Source organism: Durio zibethinus, chromosome 14, assembly GCF_047325235.1.
Source record: "Durio zibethinus cultivar Kanyao isolate XHJ-2024 chromosome 14, ASM4732523v1, whole genome shotgun sequence".
NCBI classification, from domain to species: domain Eukaryota; kingdom Viridiplantae; phylum Streptophyta; class Magnoliopsida; order Malvales; family Malvaceae; genus Durio; species Durio zibethinus.
The window spans coordinates 5,083,112-5,100,851 of NC_143175.1; the positions used below are offsets into that span (position 1 = coordinate 5,083,112).

Sequence of the window (17,740 nt, forward strand, 5' to 3'; positions counted from 1 at the left end):
TATCAAGAAAAAGAAAAGCAAAGTCATGGTCTGAGATTAATAGAATATTGAAAAAAAGGGCAAAAGTCTAGGTCTGACGTCTAAGATTGGAAATTTTTTATTTCATTTATTGCTTTCAAGTTTTGTTTCCTTAAAATATTAATAAAGAGTTTAAAAAATAAGAATATACTAAGACTTTGTTATATATAAATATAATAAGATTTCATTTTCTTATAACATTGTTCCCTTTGATAACATATAGTTAAGTTGTTTTACGTTCTTTCAGGTGCCTCACACGCCAATTAATCTTGATTCTCTTTAGGACTTTTTTCAATTAATCTTGATTCTCTTTAGGACTTTTTTCAATGGCTGTTTCGATGGTTCGTGAAGTCTCTACCTCAATTTCTCGATGTGTTTATCATGTATTCTTGAGTTTTAGAGGTATAGATACGCGTAAGAACTTCGTAGATCATCTTTATATGGCATTGGTGCAAGCAGGGATTCATACATTTAGAGATGATGAGAAGATCGAGAAAGGGAAGAATATAAAGGATGAAATTGAAAAGGTAATTTTATATGAGTCAAAAATTTCTATTATTGTCTTCTCAAAGAATTATGCTACGTCAACATGGTGCCTTAACGAACTTGTAAAGATACTGGAACATAGAAAATCCTCTCAACACATTGTTTTGCCTATTTTCTATGATGTCGATCCAACCCAAGTCAAGAAGCAAACAGGGAGTTATGCAGAAGCGTTTGCTAGGCATGAAGAGAGCTTCAAATCTGATATGGATATGGTACAAAGATGGAGGGTTGCTTTAAAAGAAGTTGCAGATTTAGGAGGCATGGTTCTACAAGATAGGTACATTATATATATATATATAGTAGGGATTACTTCCATATAATGTAAGTCTTATACTTTTTTATTTTTAGATTAAAATTCAAAATAATATTTTTAATTTTAACTATTTTGATCCAATGATAAAAAGTAAGAGCTATACTAATATAAATAGATCTTTTCTCATATATATATATATATATATATATATATTTAAATACAATTTTGTTTAAAATTTTTATGATTTTACCAATTAACTAGTATGATGTCTTTAAATTTTTAGTATAGTATAGATTGTTTAATATAATTAATCATTTTTATCTCACATTTTAAAATTATTTATGCTTACTATTCCAAGCAGGTAGCATAGTATTCATGTGTAAAATTTAACCAATAATTTCTCGCTAAAATTTTCCCCTTAAATTTAAACTAAAAAAAACTAATTTTTGATTGGTCAAGCATTTTACCGAGCCTACATCCCACCATACTTCTCACTACAGCCAAATATTTTTTTTCAATTGAAAGTATATAAGAACCACCCAGCTCCTCTTCATCTTCCAAAATCTTACTGTCTCAACTCAAACTTTTTGATGTCTTTCTGTCAATTCCTTTTTCCTATAATTCCCACAAACAATCCGGTAGCCATGGTAGCCAACCAGCTTCCATGCTTCCACCCTCCTCTAACCGTCCAACCAATCCATGCCATGGCTTATTTGATTTCTTCTTCAATCTAACCACTACAACCCCAAAACTATGCCCATAGAGTGCTCATAGATGGGTTTTTGAAATTTTAGAGTTCAAAGCACAATCTCTCAAGGTCCCAGTTCTTTTAAGTCCTATAAAAGATAAATTTGCAGAAATTTAAACAAGGGAAAAGGTAATTTTAAGTTTTTCTTCGCTATTATTTTCTTTCTATAATTTCTTCTTGACTATTAATTAAGGCTGAAATTTTTTTTTTTTTTCTGATTTGCTGTAAATCTAGGCTTTCTTTTTTTCAATTGAAAAAAGTTATAATGACTAAGGACAAAGATGTAATTTTATTGAAACCAACAAATTTCTTATATTTTTACAAGGAAAAGATTCTAAAACTTTTAAATTTGAAGTTCATATCTCATCTTATGTAATTTTCATTAAAATTTATGTTGTTTTGTTGATTTATTTAGTTTGCTTATTAATTTTTTAATGTAATAGCTTTACGTATATGTTGAATAATGTTGCATTAGATTGTAATTTTTATTTGAACATGTAATCTCATGAAAAGCTAAAATTATGCAAGAAAAAGACAAACATGTTATTGATTTTTACTCAATTTTCAAGATTTGACTTGTTTAGTTATATTTTGATATATTTAACGGTTTATCTTTTAAATTTTGTAGGCATGAGTCACAATTCATTCAAGATATTGTTAAGCAGGTTAAAGATAAACTTCATCGCACTGCCTTATATGTCCCCCCTTATTTAGTTGGGATAGATTCTCTTATGACATGCATTAATCGGTGGATTGAAGAAGATGGATCACATAACATTGGGATTGCAACAATTTGGGGAATTGGAGGGATTGGGAAGACAACCATTGCCAAAGTTGTTTACAATCAAAACATCCAAAGATTTGAAGGTTATAGTTTCCTTGCTTATGTTAGAGAAACAACTCAAGAGTGTAATGGCTTGGTTCGGTTGCAAAGACAACTTATTTCAGATATCCTTAAGGGGAAAGTAAAAAAAATCTACAATGCAGATGATGGAATTCTTAAGATCAAAGAAGCTGTATGTTGCAGAAGAGTTCTTATTATTTTTGATGATGTCGATGATTTGGAAAACATAACTAAAATAATTGGAATGCAAATACCTTTTTTTCCGGGAAGTAAAATCATCCTAACTAGTAGGCATCGACATCTGCTAAGTGGTCCTTTTATTACCAAGATGTTTGATTTGGAAGAATCGTCTCGTTATGGAAACTTATGCAAAGTGTTTGAAGTAAAAGAATTAGCTTTCAATGAATCACTTCAACTTTTTAACTGGCATGCCTTTGGTCACAACTCTATAACTGGGAGTTTTATGGAGTATGCAAGTAATATAGTCAACTACTGTGGTGGGCTTCCATTAGCTCTTCAAGTTTTGGGTTCTTCTCTCTCTGGTAAAAGTATAAGTGTATGGAAAAGTGCATTGGAGAAATTGGAAACAATCCCTGATAGCAGGATTCAAAAGATTCTAAGAGTAAGCTATGATTCACTTCAAGACGATCATGATAAAAATTTATTCCTTGACATAGCTTGTTTATTCAATGGGAAGGATAAAGATTATACAACTACAATTCTAGATGGTTGTGGTTTCTATACAACAGTTGGAATTGAAAATCTCATAAGCAGGTCCCTCTTAATTGTTAATGAAAAAAACAAGCTAATGATGCATCAAATGGTTAGAGATATGGGAAAGGAAATTATTCGCCAAGAATCTCTTGATCCTGGAAAACGAAGTAGATTGTGGGACAAGGACGCACTCGATGTATTAACAGAATTAATTGTAAGAGACTTTATTTTAATATTTTTTCTTCTTGTTTCTTATATGTATGTTTCTAACTTTTGTCATACAACTATTTTTTTCAATTTTTTTTTTAAGAAAATCTTTCTAATCCAGGGTTCCAAAACAATTAAGTGTCTTATTGTTGACCTACAAGGATTGCTAGAACACAAGTCTAGAAGGACAACTGCAAGTATACATTTTGCAAAGCATTCCAAAAATCGATTTGTCATGTCAAATGAGGTTTATATAGAAATTGATGCATTTGCAAAGATGCAGAGACTGAAACTACTTCAGCTAGATTATGTAAAACTTAAAGGAGACTTCAAAGACTTCCCCAAAGGCTTAATATGGTTGCGATGTCATGGCTTTCCTCTACAATCTCTTCCAACGGATTTTGATATTAAGAGGCTTGTTGTTCTTGACATGCGCAACAGTAGCCTAAAACATGTTTGGAAGGATACAGAGGTATGATAATCGCAAATTATTTCTCTTTCCTTTTTTCTGAAACAATAACAATTTTGTAAAAAGAGTTTTTTTTTTTTTTCTTTTCTACAGTGTCTACCAAATTTGAAGATCCTTAATCTCAATCACTCACATAGTCTTCTCAAAACTCCAAACTTTTCAGGACTCCCAAGTCTTGAAAAGTTGATGCTCAAAGATTGCATAAAGTTGATTGAGGTTGATCAATCTATTGGTGAGCTAAAGAGACTTACTTTTTTAAGCCTTAAAGATTGCAAAAGTCTTAAGAAACTTCCAAAAACAATTGGTTTGCTAGTGTCTCTTGAAGTGCTTATTTTATCTGGTTGTTCAAGACTTGATGATGTTCCTAGAGAGTTAGAGTATATGAAATCATTAAAGGTGCTTAATTTAGATGAAGCCGCCGTATATCAATCAACATGGTGGATGTCTTGGCTATCATTGAAAAGCAAAGAATTGGGTTTCTTTTGGGCATCTTTACCATGCTCTTTGGTAAAGCTGAGTCTTGAAAGTTGTAGACTAACTACTGATGTAATGCCCAATGATCTTAGCAACTTACCTTCCTTGAAATCTTTAAATTTAAGTAAAAACCCAATCCATAGCTTGCCAAAGAGCATGAGTGGACTTACAAAACTTGATGAACTTTTACTGACTTCTTGCTCTGAGCTCCAACTGATTCCAAAGCTTCCAATATTCAATCCACTCATTGAGATTTGCGTGTCATCGACTCCATTAACTGTCGGGCTATCAAGTGCACTAAGCCTAATGTCTTTGAAACGATGTATTATTTTTGGATGTGAAAAGCTAACTGAGGTTGAAGGTGTGTTCAAGTTGGAACCAACTGAAAACTTTGAAGTGGAACAGATTAAAAGCTTGTTCAACATTGATTCCTTTGACAACAATAAAGTGCAACTTTTTAACTTCCTAACAGACACAAAAATAGTTGCTACCCCACAGGTATTTTCCCCATCTTTTTAAGTTTTTATATCTTTTTCTTTCATTTTTTTTTTGTTTGCTTATATTATTTGACCAATATATTCGGAATGAGCTAATTTTGATGGATCAGGTGGTACATGAATGCGGTATAACTAGCACATTTCTTCCAGGAAGTGAGGTTCCAATCGGGTTTGAGCATCGCACTACAGGGTTTCAGATCTCTTTTTCTTTGCCAGAACTATCTCATTTTGGTGAAAAGATTAGTTGCTTCAACTTATGCATCGTTTTTTCTCTCGTTAGTGATCAGATTTTTGAATGTCTACCATTTGTGTATATTATGAACGAAACCAAGAAAGTTGGGCAGGCTTATTCTTCAGGTTTCATTGGAATTCCTGCAACCAACAATAACACAATGTTGTGGTTAATCCATTGGCCAGCAATGGGTTTCCAGTTGGAAAGTGGCATTTCTTTGAGCTGCACGGTGGTGCCTTGCAATATGAGCGTAAGAGAATTAGGCGTTACATGTGGATCCGGAAACAACATTAGATATGAATCAAACTTTCGATACTACCATCCAGGTATGCGTATGATTGCAAGGATACTATTTTAGTATAATGATTTAATAATAAATTTATGATTTTTATTTTATAATTAGTTGACATTTAAAGCATAATAGAAGCATGAATTATGTGTAAGTAAAAAAAAAAATTAAAATTAAAGTCAAATTATGTAATGGTCTATGTAATTTAAAGAAATTAAAATTTAATCCATCTACTCTAATTTATAAAAATGTAATTCTCATACCATTTTGATTGAATAATCTTAATTTAGTCACTAATCCCGTTAAATTTTTACTGTTAATTACAAATGCTAGCATGCCCGTTGACTTGATAATGTAGCATTCACTTTGTTGATATAGTATTAATTTTGTTAATTTGGTGACAAAGTATTAATTTTGTTAATGTGGCAACGTGGATGAATGAAATCAATTGTCAAATTATGCAAATGATCCATATACTCATATGAAATTTGAATTTTAATCCTTCTAATATAATTTATAAATATTATTTTCATACAAATTGAATTTGATAATATAAATCAAATTAATATTGCAATCAATTACAATTCATTAATTTTGTTAAAGTGGTCGTTATTTTTAAGAAAACCATCTAAAAATTAAAAAAATCATATATATTTTTTTAAAATGTAATAAATTGCAAAATGAAAAATTATCTGATTTTTTAAGGCTTCTTTGAATCTTTTAAAACATCAATTTTTTTTCAAATATTTTAATTTAAAAAATGATATTTCTTGAAATTTTTTAACAATTGGATTTCAATTTTTTAAAAAAATAAAAATTTAGAATTTTTTAGCTTAAAATTTTTAATTTATATTCTTAATATTTGAATTTTGTAAAAAAATTATTTTTTTGAATTGTATAAAAAATCAAATTTCAATTTTTTTTAAATAATAAAGTTCAATTTTTACAATTTTTAAATACTTACCAATATTTTATTTTTTAAAAAATAAAATTTTATGAATTTTTTAATAAAATCAAAAAGTTTTAAACAATTTTAAATATTTGTAATTTTTTATTAAATTTTTAAATTTTTTAAAATATTATTTTTAATATTTTAAAAGTAAAGTATAGGGAAATTTTAAATTTATTATTTTAATAAAATTGATAAATTCTTACAATTGAAAACTATTGTTTTAAAATTGAAATATGATTTTTTTAAAAAATAAAAGAAATATTATTCAAATGTAATATTATTTAAATTTAAATGTTTTTAAAAAGGAAGAAAATTTCTAAGTAATTCATAAATGTGAATTTATTAAAATTCAAACCTTATTTTTCTATAAAAAAATTCAATAAATATTATTTTTTTAAAAAAATTAAAAAAATTATAATTTAATGTCCATTGAGTATCCGTAAATGCCTAAAAATGTTTTTTTTTTTGTTTTATCATTCTTAATTTTTTTAGATATTTTCTTTTAAATTTTTTAAGACTTTTTAATTTTTAATATTTTTGCAAAAAGATAATAATTGCATCAACAAAGTTAATGGAGAGTAATCGGTTTCATTAATAATTGGATTAATATTATCAAATTCAATATGTACGAGGATAAGATTTCATAAATTATATTGAGAGAATTAAAATTTAAATTTCGTGTGAATATAAAGATAATTTAAATAATTTAATAATTGATTTTCATTCATTCATGCTGCAACATCAACAAAATCAATGTAACATCATCAAGTCAATGATTACGTTAGTATTTCTAACGGCTAAAATTTAATGGGATTAGTAATATTGGGTTAAAATTATCAAATCAAAATAATATAAAAATTATTATTTTATTAATTATAATAGAAGAACTAAATTTTAAATTCTATTAGAGTAAAAAATCATTTTCATAATTTGTCCTAAAATTAAATAAATTTTTGTTAGGAGTTGTTTTTATTGCATTTGTAAATTCTACTCATACAATGTGATAAAAACGTAATACGTATACTTGATGAATGATTAGAACTGATGATATGACATCCATTTATCGTGACTGTTAGGAAATGAAGAGCATGTGACAAGAAATATTGAATTTGGGCTAAATGAAGACTTATTCAATTTGGGCTTTGGTGAAAATGTTAAAATGCAAATTTACAATCATTTAGAGGAATCAAAAACGGCTGCTTCCCCACAGGTGCAAATTTTCATTTTATTTTGGGTTATTATTTTTACTTTTTAAATTTTAGTTTGATTGATATTTTTATTTTACTATTTGCTGTTTACTTTTTGCTTTCATATCAATTTTTATGAAAAATAAAAATATATATCAAGCAAATAGACCTAAAATTTTCACTTTATTATTTCTTTCATTTATTTTTGATAGAATATATTACTTCTATACCTCATTATAATTTTAATTCAATGTTACAGGTGTTATATGATTGTGCCATAATTTCCAAATTTAATCCATCCAAGGATTATCCAATTATTGGTTATAGCGGCTATGTTCCTAGGCCTAAGATTTCATTTACAGTGCCCCAAAACTCTGGTCGAAAGATTAGCTGGCTAAAATCTGTTATCTATCTTTCTGCCAATAACGATAAAACATTGGATTTCTTTCCACGAGTTGAGATTATGAATGAGACCAAAGGCACAAAGTGGAGCCATGCTAAACATTTCATCGGATTCCCTGAAACCAAAAACATCGCAATCATGTGGTTCAGTAGTTGGAAATTTAGGGATGAACTAGAAGCTGGTGACCGTGTCAACTTTACAGTGTTTACAGATTTACAATTAGCAGACAGTAATATTGACCTCGTATATGACTGTGTGCCAATCGACGAAGACAGTGTTGTTGATCAGTACTTGCGAGATACAACTAAATGTTCTCGTGAATTTGTTGGGAATCTTGTATATAATTTGTTTGAATCCCATAGAAGATTGTATAGGATGAGTTTAATCAAAGAGTAATTGATTGATTATTATAGGATTTAATTGGAACAAACAAGATAATTCATCATGACATGTCTCTTTTGTTCTATGCATCCATGGCCATCTATTGTAACTCTAACTCTAAGAACAAATTTCTAAGATATATATATATATATATATATATATGCATATATCGAGAGAGAGATTCATTTATATTACTGTAATTTTTATACTTTTTTTAGATTTTTGGATTAAAATTATTAAATTTAAAAACTATTATTTTTGTACAAACGAGTTATGGATTTAATTTTTATTTAAGGATTAAAAAAATTAAGAATTACATTAGCGTAAGTAGTTCTTTCCTCTCTCTCTCTCTCTCTCTCTCTCTCTCTCTCTCTCTCTCTCTCTCTCTCTCTCTCTCTCTCTATATATATATATATATATATATTGACTTTTGAGATTCCCATAAAAAGAGATTTTCATTATAATTTTTGCTTTTATAATACAATCATATTTGTATTTTCATGTTTTACTTGGATTTAACCTCTTACACCGATCTAATGTATTTAAGTTTTTACTTTTTAAATGTCTTTTACAAGGATCAAACTTTGATTAACAAAAAAAAAATTTCCGCTTACCAACCAAAGAGTCATTTGGTCTTTTAAGTTGTTATTATAATTTGAAAACCATATTATCTTATTTCTTACGTTTATTTATAGTAAGGTCACAATTTATCTATTTTAAAATAAAATCATAAGATATCATGATTTTTTATTTTAGAAATTTAAAAGTAATAGAATTTTAAAAAATAAGAAAAATGGTAGAATATGTTAATAAGTAAACTGATCAATAGTTTTAGTTATTTTATTCATCTAACAAATTAAAAATATTTAGATTACATTTTTTGTACTTTTTTTGTTGTCATAACGTCTAGATCCGAAGATCTATCGCTAGACATTGACTTTAGGGAGTCGCCACCAATCTTTTTTATCTAGGTGTGATTGGCCACCTAAGGAATCTGTCCTTTTAGGAAACACCTAAGTTTAAAGGTACCCAAAAGAATAGGTTCAGGTCTAGTAACCAGAACAGAGTTCGGGAGTTCGGTTACGTGTGAGGAAGGTTATAGCACCCTCATAACGCCCATCAAAAGATGGTACCAGCTTAAATTTGTGTTATCCAATGAGCCTTAAAATTTCACCAAGTAATTAATTGTTGAAAATTATTCTCAATTGACTCTAATACTTTTAGCAGAAAATTGAGAAAATTCCCTCACCTCAAAAGTATGCAAGAAAAACTACTGTTTCACTTGCAGAGGCTCCGTCGTCGGATTAGTTAAAGAAAAATCAAAATCAAAATCAAAATAGAAAGGAAGGAAAGAATGATTGTTTTTTGTGTAGGGAAAATTGATACTTTCAACTTTTCTCAAAAATATTTTTTTGAAATTTATTTTTAAGGAAAATTGATACTTTCAACTTTTTCCCAAAAATATTTTTTGGAAATTTATTTTTAAGGAAAATTGATACTTTCAACTTTTCCCCAAAAATATTTTTTTGAAAACTTATTTTTAAGGAAAATTGATACTTTCAACTTTTCTCCAAAAATATATATTTTTATTTTTATTTAAAGAAAATAGAACAAAATAAAGTGAAAATAAATAAAGATAAAAAATAACGAAAAGTAAAACAAAAATAAAAATAAGATAAAGATAAAAAAAATATTAAATAAATCTAATCTAATAAATAAATAAATAAAAATTTCCAAAAAAAAAACCTGGAGCGACTCGGCTATCGGCTCGGCTCGACTCAAGGAAGAGAAAACGGCTCGAAGAAGCGGCTTTGGAGCGCGGCTCGGCTCGGAGGGGGCAGACACGCGCGGGTCAGATGGCGGGTCGACGCTCGGGTAGGGTCGAATTTCGGCAAAACGCGCGGATTCTTTGGTCACTTAAGGCCAAAACGACGTCGTTTTGGGAGGGTATTTAAGGTTCTTTCCTCTGTTTTTCGACAGAAAGCTCATCTCTTCTCTCTCTCTCTTCTTCCTTTTTTCTCTCTCTTCTCTCTAAAAGCTGAAGAACTCCGGTTGAATATTCGTCGGATTCTGAAAAATATCATCGAAATCTAGAAAATTTCATCGAAAGTTCGCCGAAAGTTGGCCGAAAGATCACCGGTTTCTGGGATTCTTCGTCGAAAACTGGGTAGGTCGTTGGAGACTTCAAGTTTGGCTGAAATTTTCGTCGAAAAATTTAAACTTCGTCGAAAAATTCATCGAAATCTGGAATTTCCAGAAATTCCCAGAAAAAAAATCGTCAAAAAGCTTCAAAAAATTTCTTCTCACTCCCAGAACACTCCTAAACCTTTTCTTAGCTCTCTATACGCCCCTATTCTCTCAATCAGTAGCTTTTGCTTACTGTTTTCTGTGTGTCCAGCATTTGTTCCAAGAGGTCCCTTTTATAGGGATTGATCAGGAGTTCCTGATCAATCTCAATTCCTCCTTGGACGGAGATTCAATCTTTGAATCCAATCTGGACTCTCTTGATTGAATTCCCCTTCACAGTGGGATTCTTCAACTTTCAATCCCAGCCCTCCAAAATAAAAATCAAATAAAAAAATAATAGATAATTAGAAAAGATAGGATAAATAAAAAATAATAATAATAATATCAGATGTACAAAAAATCAGATAAACGGAACAAGAGAGAAAAAAAATTAACAGATAATACAATAAGATAAATCAAAAAAATATTACAAAAAAATAATTAAAAAAAATAAATAAATTATAATATATAATAAATATAGAACTATATAAATAAAATACATATAAATATTAACAAAGAAAAAAAAATAAATAAATAAGTAAAAATATACATATAATATAATAAATAATAAAATACATAAAATACAAAAGAAAAGAAAAGAAAAAAGAAAAAAAATACAAAGTAACAATTGCATTGGGCTTACCCATTTGGGCCAGGCCCACTTGATCTGGGCCAGGACCCAATTGGGTGTCTACAGCTGCCCCTCTTTGCACATTCTCTGTGAAACAAAAATTGCGCAAAGACGTAGACACCCAATCAAGACTCAACTCAACATTGTCATTTTTTATTTTTTTTTGTGTTTTTTTTTATTTTTTTGTTTTTTTTTTTTTTTTACCAAAGCTCCTCTAAATAGAGGCTCAACGACTTTGAGAAACATAAATTGCTCCTCTAAACAGAGGCACCACGACTTTGGAAAGTAAATTGCTCCTCTAAACAGAGGCACCACGGCTTTGAAAAATAAATTGCTCCTCTCAATAAATTGCTCCTCTAAATAGAGGCACCACAGCTTTGAAAAATAAATTGCTCCTCTAAACAGAGGCACCACGACTTTGAAAAATAAATTGCTCTTCTAAACAGAACCACCACGACTTTAGAAAGTAAAATTGCTTCTCTAAACAGAGGCACCACGACTTTGAAAAATAAATTACTCCTTGACTTTCATGTCCAAAGGAGTTGAAAGTTGTGTTTGAAGGAATTTCAGGAGATTATGCCCAAAGGTCTTATAAATCAACCCTGATACTAAAAGACATCCTATTTCAAGGATTAGGAACTTACTTGACAAGCTTTTTTTTTTCAATTTTGCAAAATATCTTCATATCTGTCTTCTCCATGTGGGATGTTGGAACACCCTTACTTCTTGAATTTATACACTCTACTTTCCTGAAAGTAGTGTATGCTATGCAAATGCATATGAATTTCAATGCATGCTATGCAAATGTTGGCCAATTAATTCCTATTCAATGTATGGTACTCAAGTTTCTTAAGCTCTTTTTCCTTTCTTGGGTGTCAAGCCCTTTGATTCTTCAAGGATCCAATTGCACTGCTCTTCTAAGATCGAACCAGTGTAGCTCTTAATTGTTTTTTCCACTCATAATCTTTCTGTAAAAAAAAATCCCTTTCCAGATTCAATGTCCTAATCAGGAACTGAACATCTCGATTCTGCCTTTATCACTCTTGATTTATTCAATGTAATGTAAAACTCTTTTTATGTTGTTATTCATTCATCAATCATTATTTCAAACTCAAAAAGTGAGAATGCATTTGCACATTTCTTTCATGGTGAGGTATTGAGAAGAAAAGAATATGAATGGTTGGGAAACAGTTATCAGAAAAAGGCACAAAAAATGAGATAAAGTGTTTTTTTATTAGCAAAATATTGGCAAACTTCGACCAAGAAAGAATTACAAGGATAGGTATGGGGACAAAGCCCAAAATGAACAATCAGATAATCATGATAACACATCTCAAAGTCTTTTCTGAAGACCCAACCCTCTGATGTATTTAACAACTTGAAACTCTTCCGAATTTGCTAGCCTCCATATCAGTCGACTTTCAAATTCGATGCTGTATTCTCCTTATCTAAGCGGTTTTTCTAGGTTTTCAACTTAGACAAACCCCCCTATGACTCAAACCGCCCTTTTAGGGTTTTCGTCTTGAGTCCTCCTTTTTCACTTTTTCTTTTTTCATTTTTTCATTTTTTCTATTTTTCATTTTTTCATTTTTCATTTTTTTCATTTTTTCTTTTCTTCATTTTTTTCATTTTTCAAGCATAGTACTTCTTCACAGCATCAAAATTTATACGATGGGATAAATCATTTCCATCCATCTCAGTTAGTATCAGTGCTCCACCTAAAAAAGCTCGTTTCACCACATACAGCCCTTCCCAATTCGGAGTCCATTTTCCTATACTATCGTGCTGGATTGGAAGAATTCTTTTCAAGACCAACTCTCTTTCCCGAAAATAACGGGGTCGAATCTTCTTATTATGAGCCCTCATCATTCTCCTTTGATATAGCTGACCATAGCACAATGTAATCAATCTCTTCTATGAAATTTAACTGCTCATAACGTTCTCGAATCCATTCAGCTTCTTCCAACTCGACTTCTTTTAAGACTCTCAAAGAGGGGATCTCTACTTCCACTGGTAGTACAGCTTCCATCCCATAAACCAAAGAAAATGGAGTTGCCTCAGTAGAGGTGCGAACTGAAGTTCGATATACATGCAATGCAAATGACAACTTCTCATGCCAATCTTTGTAAGTCTCGATCATTTTCTCTAAAATCCTCTTTATGTTCTTATTAGCCACATCAACTGCCCCATTCATTTTCGGACGGTATGGTGCCAAATTATGACGCTTGATCTTGTATTGAGCACATATTTCTTGCATCATCTTACTGTTTAGATTCTTGGCATTGTCTAAAATGATTCTCTTCGAAAGTTTATATCTACAGATGATCTCTTTCTTTATGAACTTGCAGACCACGGAGCGTGTCACATTTGCATACGATGCTACCTTTACCCATTTTGTGAAGTAATCTATCATCACAAAAATGAATCTGTGCCTGTTACAAGCATTTAGGGAGATCGGACTAATGACATCCATGCCCCACATTGAGAATGGCCATGGTGGTGCCATAACATGTAAAGCAGACGACGGAGCATAAATCTTATCAGCATATATCTGGCATTTATGACATTTACGAGCATAATCAATGTAATCATTCTTCATTGTCAACCAGTAATATCCCACTTTCATGATCTATCTTGCCATCATATGTCCACTAGTATGTGCCTCACATATTCCATCATGCACCTCTTTAATGATTTTTTTTGCTTCAGTCTCATTTACGCACCTCAATAATACTTGATCTTTGCTTCTTTTGTACAAGACATCCCCATCCAGAAAAAAGCTCATAGCCAATCTTCGGATGATCTTTCTATCATTTTATGTTGCTTGAACTGGATATTGTTGATCTTTGATATACTGTAAGATGTCATAATCCAGGGTTTTCCATCTTTTTCCCCCTCTACATTAGAACAATACGCTGGTATATCCTTAACATCTAACTTGATGGGTTGAATGTCGATATTATCATTAATTCGAATCATTACAGCCAGAGTAGCCAACGCATCAGCAATCACATTCTTTTCTCGAGGTAGGTGATTAAACTGGACATCTTCAAATTGTTTTGTCAGCTCTAGAATATACTTATGATATGGAACGAGTTTTGAATCTCTCGTCTCCCATTCTCTTTTCAACTGATATATGACTAGAGTTGAGTCTTCAAACACTTTCAGTACTTTCACTCTTCTGTCTATAGCAGCTTGCAGGTCCATGACACATGCCTTATACTTAGCGATGTTATTTGTGCAATTGAAATTTAACCTCGCTGTTACAGGATAGTATTGTTCTTTCAAGGAAATCAGAATTGCCCCTATTTCATGCCCCAAGGCATTAGCAGCTCCATCAAAGTACATTCTCCAACATTTTTTTACATGCTCCCCATCAAAGTACATTCTCCAACATTTTTTTACATGCTCCCCTTCCTTCAGTTGGGAAATAGTCATTAAGTCTTCGTCAGGGAATTCTAGCTTCATCGGCTCATACTCTTCAGTGGCACGATCTGCAAGAAATTCTACTATAGCGCCCCCTTTTATTACTTTTTGGCTCACGTATATAATATCGTATTTCGAGAGCATTACTTACCATCTAACAATTCTCTCAGACAAAGAAGGCTTCTCGAAGATATACTTAATGGGATCCAGTTTCGTTATGAGCCACGTAATATGATAGAGCATGTACTGTCTGAGTCTTTTAGCAGTCCACGCTAATGCACAACACATTTTCTCCAATGAAGAATACTTGGATTCATATTCCGTGAACTTTTTACTCAGATAGTAAATAGCTCTCTCCTTTCGACTAGCCTCGTCTTGCTGCCTCAGCACACATTGCATTAAATTTTTATATACAGTTAGGTACAAAATTAAAAGTTTTCCTAAAACAGATGACACCAATACTAGAGGGTTCGATAAATATTGCTTGATTTTATCAAACGCCTCTTGATATGTTTCATTCTATTTTTACAGGATTATCTTTACGTAGAAGCTTAAAGATGGGATCACATTTGTAGGTAAGCTGAGAGATGAACCGAGAAATGTAGTTCAATCTCCCCAGAAAACCTCGAACTTCTTTTAGTGTGCTGAGAGGTGACAAATTTTGGGTGGCTCGTATCTTATCGAGACTAACTTCAATTTTTCTTTCACTGACTACGAAGCCTAGCAACTTCCCTGATTTTACCCTAAAAGTGCACTTGGCTGGGTTTAATTTTAGCTGAAATTTTCTCAACCTCTCAAATAACTTTTTGAGGCTGGTGACATGATCTTCATCCCCACAAGACTTTGCAATCATATCATCTACATACACTTCGATCTCTTTGTGCATCATGTCATAGAAGAGTGTTACCATGGCCCTTTGATATGTTACCCCAGTATTTTTTAACTCAAAAAGTAAGACTTTGTAGCAGAAGGTTCCCCACATGATCACAAAAGTAATCTTTTTCATATCATCTACGGCCATTTTTATCTGATTATACCCCGAGAAACCATCCATAAAAGAGAAAATCAAATGCTTAGCTGTGTTATCTACCAGTGTGTCAATATGAGGCAAAGAAAAGTTATCTTTTGGGCTAGCCTTATTCAAGTCCCGATAGTCCACACACATTTGTACTTTTCTATCTTTCTTAAAAACTGAGACTACATTGGCTACCCATTCTGGATACTTAGCCACTTGTAGAAAACCTGCATCAAATTGTTTCTTCACCTCTTTTTTAATCTTTAGTAGCATTTCAAGCTTTATCCATCTCAGTTTCTGTTGAACTGGCTTACATTCTGGCTTTAGGGGTAATCTATACTCCACTATCTCTGTGCTTAGCCCTGGCATATCCTGATAAGACCAAGCAAATATATCTACAAATTCTCGAAGTAGGTCTGCCAATCATTGTCTATCTTCAGATGAAAGTGAAGTGCCCATTCTGACCCCTTTCTTATTTTCTTCATCTCTCAGATTCACTAAGTCCATTACCTCTTGATGATGCTCAATTGGCTTATTTTCTTGTTCAATCATTCTCATTAGGTCCGGAGGTATAACATATTCTTCAGAATTCTCTTCATTGTCAAGTTCATCAGTGTTAATTGAATTCTCAGAGCTAACCTCTTGATTGTTATCATGATTATCTTCAAGTTCATTTAAAGACCTGAAATTAAATGAAATAGGATATGTTGGCAAGATGTGCTTGGAAAGATGAAAATAATGAAGGCATAAGAAGAAATGAATGAAAATGCATCATTTCTATTTTTTATTAAAAATAATGAATGATGAATGGCCCAAACAAAAAAGATCACCCCATAGCCTTGGGCAAAAGCTATTAAGATGTTACAATTACATTGTGTCAAAATCAAAAGTCAAAGGCATTTTGATGGCACTCTAATTGTTCAGCTCATAATCTGGTGGATAAAGGTGAACTCACTCCTCTTGATTAACCCTCACTTCATCTTCAACAACATTAATGGTTAACTGGGCAAAATCATCTTCCACACTTTTCCTTGCATCTGGGTTTATGAATCCCCCAAGTCTGAAAGTTTCATACAAATGTGGGATAAACATCAGTCTTGCTATCTTTCTTGATGGCCTTCTTTTGATTTCTCACTCTGTCATCTCATAGCCTAGGCCTGCCCTGTCGCTATTGTCCACTATTGTTGGAGGTTCTTTAATTCCTTGTAAATTTTTGCCTAGCCCAAGTCCTGGACATCAGCCTTTGTTGATGACTTAGCTCACCACTATCTTTGAAAAAAATTGACTTTGAGATCCTTCTCTTATAGAATTGACCAACTCAAAAGATCGATAGGAGCATTCCAATGCTTCTTCGGTAGCCTCTACATATGGAGTGTTCAATGGTTGGGTCACTAGCATATCTTCTTCCCTAACTACCACTACTAATTGACCTTCCGCATTAAACTTGATCTTTTGATGCAAAGTAGAGGGCACAGCTCCTGCCATGTGAATCCATGGCCTTCCTAACAAACAGCTGTAGGATGGAGAGATATCCATCACTTGAAATTTTATATTGAATATGCATGGCCCAATTTGTAAGGGCATCTCAATATCTTCCAGGACTTCTTTTTTGGTTTCATCAAAGGCTCTCACAATCATCTGACTATCCCTCATATGAGAGTAATCAATGGGTAACCTTACCAAAGTTGACATAGACATGACATTGATGGCAGAACCATTATCGATAAGAACTTTAGCTATGATATGGCTCTTACACTTGACTGTGATATGTAGAGCCTTGGCATTTTTTTTCCCTCCAAAAGAATCTCATCATCGCTGAATGAAATGTGATTTGGCATGACTAGGTTTCCAGCCAGGTGGTTCACATATTCAACAGATACGTTATGTGCCACGTATGCCTAATTCAACACTTTCAGCAGGGCATTTCGGTGTTTCTCTAAGTTCAGCAGCAATGATAATAATGAGATTCGAGCTGTCATTTTATTCAACTGTTTCATAACTGAATACTCACTATGTTTTACCAACTTCAAGAATTCATAAACTTCTTTTTCTGATACTGGCTTTGGCTGATCTTCTTCAGGTTTTATCTCAGGATTATTCCGTCTTTCTCCTTCTTTAGCCTTCTCCCTTCTAACCTTCTCTAGCATTTCTGAGGTGTAACATCTCTC

General features: G+C 31.8%; 1 protein-coding gene across 3 annotated transcripts; it reads left to right on the plus strand.

The window, feature by feature from the left end:
- Nucleotides 1–242: 242 nt before the first annotated feature.
- On the plus strand, nucleotides 243–8,299 carry LOC111294715 (disease resistance protein RPV1-like). Of its 3 annotated transcripts, none has more exons than XM_089743290.1 (7): nucleotides 243–841; nucleotides 2,194–3,337; nucleotides 3,452–3,802; nucleotides 3,893–4,771; nucleotides 4,881–5,328; nucleotides 7,320–7,453; nucleotides 7,690–8,299. In XM_089743290.1, exons 1-7 carry the CDS (start codon nucleotides 345–347, stop codon nucleotides 8,227–8,229), a joined length of 3,993 nt encoding a protein of 1,330 aa, XP_089599416.1. In that variant the 5' UTR covers nucleotides 243–344; the 3' UTR covers nucleotides 8,230–8,299. The 3 variants fall into 3 exon arrangements, with proteins under 3 accessions (XP_089599416.1, XP_089599417.1, XP_089599418.1); XM_089743291.1 differs by having other exon boundaries at nucleotides 7,329–7,453; XM_089743292.1 differs by lacking the exon at nucleotides 243–841 and adding an exon at nucleotides 1,278–1,694.
- The last annotated feature ends 9,441 nt before the right edge of the window (nucleotides 8,300–17,740 follow it).

What these genes read in the sequence shown, in the direction of transcription:
- LOC111294715 (XM_089743290.1), top strand. Translation starts at nt 345, where the DNA reads ATGGCTGTTTCGATGGTTCGTGAAGTCTCTACCTCAATTTCTCGATGT. An exon ending in ATGTTTGGAAGGATACAGAG is followed by an intron (nt 3,803 to 3,892) that starts GTATGATAATCG and finishes TCTTTTCTACAG; the next exon opens with TGTCTACCAAATTTGAAGAT. An exon ending in CTTTCGATACTACCATCCAG is followed by an intron (nt 5,329 to 7,319) that starts GTATGCGTATGA and finishes CGTGACTGTTAG; the next exon opens with GAAATGAAGAGCATGTGACA.